The following is a 6956-nucleotide window of genomic DNA, read 5'->3' on the forward strand; positions in this document are numbered from 1 at the left end:
GCCACCGTGCTGCCTTATAACTTGATTATTTCTCAACAAATCTGGTGTCACAGGCTGGAAATTTTTGATGTTCATACTTGTGAATGTACAGAAATCATCCAAACTTTTCAGGTGTTTAATGTAGATAACTTGTTTTGCACAACCAGAGGCAAAGAAGGAATCTCTTGAGTTGGTTCAAAGTATTGTGGACCCACCTTCAAATGTACTGTGGTGGTGTTTTGCCAACAGTAGCTAACCGGTGATGACTGCCACTCCACATTTGAGGGTTGCATGTCAGAAACTGAGGGGAAAAAACATAATGGGTAACAGGATATTGACCTTTTGCATGTGACGCCACCGCCCTCATGGGAACGCCCCCTCCGGGACGCTGGACGGCAAAAGAACCACTGGCCTGTATTGTAACCATTGAGTCTCGTACAGCGTAAAGTCCTTCATCTAATTAATTATCTGATAAAATGTTCATATCTTGCTGTGCGGTCTGTTGTACAGACTAACAAAGTAGTAAACCAAATTTTGCTTTTTTATCGCATACCTACTAATGAAGACAAAATACGTTGATGGATAGCAGCAATCAACAGAGAGGACTGGCAGCCCACAAAGTATTCACGGATTTGTAGCGATCATTTTTTGCGAGGTTAGTAGATAAATGTTCATACATTTTACTAGTAGACGTAGACTCCGATAACAGAAGTGTCGAATTACGTGTTTCAAATCACATTAAGGTGCCAGATAGTTAGCGTCCACTCCAACTGCACGAACACACAGCTTAGTTTTAAAATGTACCTTCTTCAAAACTATTAAGTGCATTTGACTGTTTAATAATGGGGGATTTCATCTTTGTGATAGTTTTTTATGAAATGACTGCATAGATTGCCACTACGATCGTCTTTTTTCCCCCCCATGCTGGTCAACATAACATCATCACAGCGTTTCAATATAGAACTGAAAGTGTCAAAATAAGACAGTTAGCATGATCAACAAGTTTTACCTTTGCATTACGAGGTATATTGTCCCCCGATGCGAGCTGTGAATTTCGGCAAAGTCGGCCATTTGATTAACTTGGTAAAAACAGCAGGCAACACAAGGTTGCTGTTATCAAACTAGCGATCTATGAGTCCCTACTAAATGTGCCACTTCGACTGACAGGCAAACTTCGGTTGAAGTAGTAGATTCCATGGCTCTATGGGCAATAATAACTTTTAATTTGTAAAATAGCAGTCGCTTCGGGTCACGTCCACTTCCATTCAACAATCATTTCCTTCCGTCATAGGGCAGTCACGTGATCACGTGACGTCGGTGCAAATGGTCAATAGTGCATGAACACAGATTCATTTTTGTTCAGAAACCAAAGAATTCGTAGACCAAAATTCCACTGTCCTTTTATAATGTACATTTAATATAAAAGTGTAGAGGATCAATTTCTTGTGTAGTACACCTATTTTTTAGGTTTTGCTTTGGAACACTGTGGCTTTAATGGGTTGGCACACATTAATGTACTCCCCAATAATCCGCTCCTCTGTTCAAAGGCCTACAGGGCAGCTCAATCAAGTTAAAATCAGCATGCCCCTCATTTACAAATACTGACACCAAATTACAGGGTCCCAGAATGGATAAGCCATGAAAGCCTGTTGGTATCTGCCATATAAAATCTATTTTATCATCATTATTAATATAAGTTGAAGTGGTAGTGCTCAATGTTCTTATTAATATTTTGCGTTGTAATAAGTGGAGATTGGGTTCTTAAACTACCCCACGTAATTTGATAATTTGAAAGAACAAAAAAAAAAAAGACATTTTAATTTCAAAATGTATCCCTAATAGCCCTATACTGTTGAGACATTTACCAAGCAGCTTTGCCTTTAGGGGCATTGCATGACTTCTGGTTCCGGGGTTAGGAGGTGTTGTTCTTGCTGCTGTGTTATCTCGCGTAAACAGAATACCGATTGATGCATTGTTACTTTTAAGGAGAATTAACTGTTGATTGAGCTAATCTTTGACTCCTATCTTGTCAGTTGCAACATTTGAAAATGCAGTATTTTCCTTGTCACTTTTCTGCAGGTCATGGTTTTTCAAATTAATAGGCTTCACCTACTTTTCAGGGATAGTTTTTGTTTGTTTTTTAGGACAAGAGGCCGATTTATTATGACCAAAAAAATCAGTTGAGAAAAGTGGGCCGGAGTTGACTGCTGAGCATGGGAGTGAATCGAGAATCTTAAAAGGCGCTGTACTACACAAACTTTGCTTCTGCTCTGGAATGTAGGAAGTGAGCTACTCTGTAATTACTCAAAGGCCTGCCTCCAGTGGTGTATCATTGGCTGGCAGAGGGCAGACCTTGATAGCCAATAGCAGTCCCAGACCCCTGGAACAGAATCTGGGCAAGACCCTGGAGTAACTCCGTGACTGGACTGAAGGCAAAAAGAATACTTATGGGGATAAAGGAAAATACAGTACCACATTGGCTCCTATTTACACTGAATACAACCCCCCCCCCCACCCCCTTGATGTATTCTATGCTGCATTTCTCAGAAAGGATTGTCTGTTGTTCTTTTTTTTTCTTAACATAGACAGTTATTGAGTGTTAGTTTAACAAAATAATGGATTCCGCTTGTGTATGTGTCAGTGAAGTAAATGGGAAAACTGTGACCTGTAAAGTGATAGGCACAGAAGTGAGAGCTTGCTATAAAGACTTTATTACATTTGTTTTGTTGTAGGAGTTTGCAGCACTAACAAAAGAGGTAAACATGTGCCGGGAACAACTTCTAGAAAAGGAGGAAGAGATTGCAGAACTGAAAGCTGAGAGAAACAACACACGGGTTAGTTGAACTGTTGTCATGCTTTTGAATGTGGTATGAACTTCCAAAAATGGGAGATAATCTTTACTGTCTCCCATCTTAGGTTTATATCTAATTGTGTAATTCCTTGGCATGGCTGTCATTGAACTAACCAATTACAAGGCTCGAAATAAGCTGTTTCACATTGCAGTTTGCAAGTCAAAATTAGCATTTTGCGTCTCATCAAAACACATTGAATAGCAGAACTAAGAAACGGTCACAAAAGGCCTCACTGGGCTGGATGCTCTCACACCAATACATGCGAGTAGTCACAGGTCGATACAAGCTTGGTACTATTTACGCCACACCGCCTAGTTAGCAATGAGCTTCGGCTGGCTAGCTAGTACTGCTAAACTTGTTGCAGAGTCGCAATCAAGTCAGTAATTATTGCGTCTATGGCAACAAATAAGCAGAAGTAGGCATTCCTCCCTACTGACGGACGGTCTGTCAGTCCGTTGCTGACAGACGCCTGTTTGGCTGTTTTGATGACTAAGCACTGACGGAAGTGGGTTTTTATCCATCAGTGTAATCGTCATTAACCGCAGGGCTTAAAGTACTCCGCGAAGTAAACAAATACATGTGGGGAATATTTGACACGTCTGGCAAAACACCGCCAATGCGGAGAGAAGGCCTACTTCAAAATAAACCTTCCCATACCAAGTAATATGTGGAGCGCAATGCCAATGGACACATTTATTTTGACATTTTTCCCGGGAGCGTTTTGCCAGTCGCGGCGCAACGGATGATTTGACTCGTCCTGCGGAACGTGTGTCTGCCGTTCTTATTGCCGGCGTAAACAATTGCGACCAAAGTCAACAAAACAACTTCGTACAGAAATCGCGTTCGATCGCCAATTAAGGGCATTAAAAGAAGACTTAATTACGCTGACATTTTATTGCACGGTGCCAGTTGCCAGTGTTTAGGGCAGTGTTAGCGTGCTAATGGTACTAGCGGTTGTAGCTATCGGACTATTTTTCAAATTCAGTCTAATCGACGTGATGTTTGCACACTTTGATGCTGGCAGCCGGACACAGTTGCCGTTCCTAGAGATGAGTTTAATAGACTGAGCTCACTCAAATGTGCACTTGACGGTCGACAAAATCACAACTGTGGTTCTGATCTCACTTTGTCTCACAGACCAAAAACTACTCAACTCGGAATTTCATTTCATACAAAGTGCTGTCTGTACATGGAGTAAAAATCAGTCATGGAATAAAGACAGGTAAAACAAAAATAACAAATAAATTAATAAATATCTTAAGTAGGGTAAATGAATAAGTCAATAAAATAACACAAGTAGGTAAGTAAATAAATAAATTGATCAAATACAGCACGCACCATAAAACATTGAAACAATGATGAGTCTCATGCCGAGTAAAATGCCAAAGAACAAAGATGTGTTTTAAAAGTGGGTAGAGAGGGAGGTTGCCTAATATTTAACAGAAGGTCATTCCAAAACCCATGGGGAGAGATTTGTCTAAAATCTCCTTAACATTCTAGAGAGTGAGAGAGAATTGTGCTGTTAAGCACAATTTAAATTTAATTAAAAACAAAAAGAAGTTTATTATCTAGAAATGAAACTTGGTCGATCATTAGTAAGTGAAAATATATTTCTAATGCCTTCTGTATTAATAATTGCTCTTTCACTATGCAAAAATATATATTTATCCAATTACCTGATTATGCAATAGAATTTTCCGTAGGATATTTAAATACCTAAATATTCGATTGCTGCAGCACTAAAAGGGGACCCAACCCACAGTGCTATACTGTAATATACATAATATAAATGGATAATGAAAGAGATTTCTTGGCATTTGGGGAGGATTTCATGATTTTCCCAAATGCCAAGTCCATCCACAGCGACAAATTAAATAGTAATGGCTAGATGTTGGTCGAACTTCAAATAGGCATGTTGGACACTGCAACACCGTTCCCTGGAAAAAGTTCAGACTCAGGATTTCTTTTTTTACTTTAAGCCCTGTAACCGAGTCGAGTACGGATGGACGCCCATTTTGGTCACTATTGACGGACTGATGAAATGTGTGATTGAATACATTTTTAACAAACGTCTGGCTAGAACTGTGTGAAAGCAGAGCGTATCCAATTTTAAACAGCTAAATAACTGACAAATTACTAAGTGTCTGGGACTGTGGAGAGAAAATCGTACTTGTTAAACAGAACCGAAAATAAATTGATTTCGTTGAAAGCATAAATCAGATAAGATTATATTGCTGTATTTTTATTGTTTTCATACTACCATTGCTTCAGGTCTCTGGGATTAACCTAATAACCTGCAAAAAAAAAGGTCCTCCAAATTGTAAAAGTTGCTCCTCAAATTAAGTCATTGATTCACAAAACTGCTCTGCAATGAAAACAAATGTATTTTGAGCCTTCAATCATAAAGTCAGCATTTCATATTTTGAATAACCTAGTTATATTTAGGAAATAATTGTCTTGAATTATTATTTATATAATAATAATAATATTATTCTGTGTAATGCAATGTAATTGTTATTATTTTCTCACATAATTGTTGATTTGTGCAGCTCCTCTTGGAGCATTTGGAGTGCCTGGTTTCTCGTCATGAACGTAGTCTGAGGATGACAGTAGTGAAACGACAAGCTCAGTCTCCCGCTGGAGTCTCAAGTGAAGTGGAAGTCCTAAAAGCCCTTAAGTCACTTTTTGAACACCATAAAGCCCTTGATGAGAAGGTAGGACTTTGATCTTTTATGCAAAGCAAGCTATTGAGTACCATTGTGTGCATGCATTTGCTAGAGTGTGAACAATAATTTCTTGACTGTTAAAAGTTATGGTTGCGTCTGAATTTGTTTCAAATTTTTTAGGTAAGGGAGAGACTGCGAGTCGCCTTGGAAAGATGCAGTGCTTTGGAGGAACAACTCACCATGTCACACAAAGAGGTAAGATAATTTCTGTTGTTCTGTCAATATTCTTTTGTTGATGAACTGCTGTTTTTCATTTTTCTTTCTTACTTTATTCAATCAGTTCTATGAACCGTATAGTTTATTACCAAGAAATGATGAATGACTATGACTGGCCACTGTGTTCAGCAGCAGTAAGCATACATATTTAAACTTATGAGCACAACTGTATATAGTTTGTGTTCTTGACAGTCGACAGACTTGACACCTTTGTTTATCTAATCTAATAATTCCGCTGTAGAGACAAGAATATAAAGCTCAGTGACCTAGTGGTAGAGTGCCCGTCGTGAGACTGGGAGTTTGTGTGTTCAATCCCTGGCCGGGTCATACCAAAGACTATAAAAATGGGAACCATTGCCGCCCTGCTTGACAGTCTGCATTAAGGGTTGGAATTGGGTGGTAAGATCACCAAGTGATTCCCGTGCACGGCTCCTACTGCTGCTCACCGCTCCCTCGGGATGGGTCAAATGCGGAGAACAACTTTTGCCTCTCTTAGGTGGGTGTGGCAATCAGTGGTACTTAAACTTCAAAAAACATTTCTCACATCAAACTGTACTTAATACTCCAAGACTATGTTTGCCGTGAAGTAAACTTAAGACTTGCGTGTGTCCAAAAGAAGACGCTGAGGACGTTTAACGGTAGTAATGTATATGCCAAGTCTGGAGTGGCGCTGTAGCACAGCCACAAGGAGTTAACGGAAAGCGTAGAAGAAGAACCAGCAAAGAAGACGAACACTTTTTTTTTCACTAACTTTATTGCAATCTACAGAACAAACATGGCTTTACATGTATCAAAACAACATGAAGAAGACGAACACAGGAGAAGTGACAATTGCGGGCGATTCAAGTACAACACCGCTTGTTAAACGTAGGAATAAATAAGCAAAATATTTTGCTGCAAAAGCAGAAGAAAGCTAAGGAGGCTGCGCAAAACGACTACAACACGGCTATCCGCCATTGTTGTTGACAGACCGATGGTTTGTGCGCAGTCACGCGAGAATTGGCGCATAAGTCATTAATCTGCGACAATGCGTTGTCATCGAGCTGCAACCATTACGTCATCGCTAGAGGAGTATCCTGCATATGGTGTCCAGACGGCCGCGTACGGGGCGCGTATCCAAATCTTTCCGCTCTGGAGCCCGCTTTCAAAAGTGATCGGGTTCAAGCTCGGAAACCGTGCCGTT

The 6956-nt window shown here is 39.9% G+C and overlaps 1 protein-coding gene across 8 annotated transcripts in view; it reads left to right on the forward strand.

The window, feature by feature from the left end:
• Nucleotides 1-6956, forward strand: part of ppfia1 (PTPRF interacting protein alpha 1) — a 60704-nt gene that overhangs the window by 6706 nt on the left and 47042 nt on the right. For all 8 annotated transcript variants that reach the window (XM_077563428.1, XM_077563432.1, XM_077563434.1 and 5 more), the window contains exons 3-5: nucleotides 2712-2813; nucleotides 5381-5545; nucleotides 5678-5752. In XM_077563428.1, coding sequence (XP_077419554.1) covers nucleotides 2712-2813; nucleotides 5381-5545; nucleotides 5678-5752 — 342 coding nt within the window. The remainder of the gene's footprint in view (nucleotides 1-2711; nucleotides 2814-5380; nucleotides 5546-5677; nucleotides 5753-6956) is intronic.

The sequence above is a fragment of the Vanacampus margaritifer genome, chromosome 4, assembly GCF_051991255.1.
Source record: "Vanacampus margaritifer isolate UIUO_Vmar chromosome 4, RoL_Vmar_1.0, whole genome shotgun sequence".
NCBI classification, from domain to species: domain Eukaryota; kingdom Metazoa; phylum Chordata; class Actinopteri; order Syngnathiformes; family Syngnathidae; genus Vanacampus; species Vanacampus margaritifer.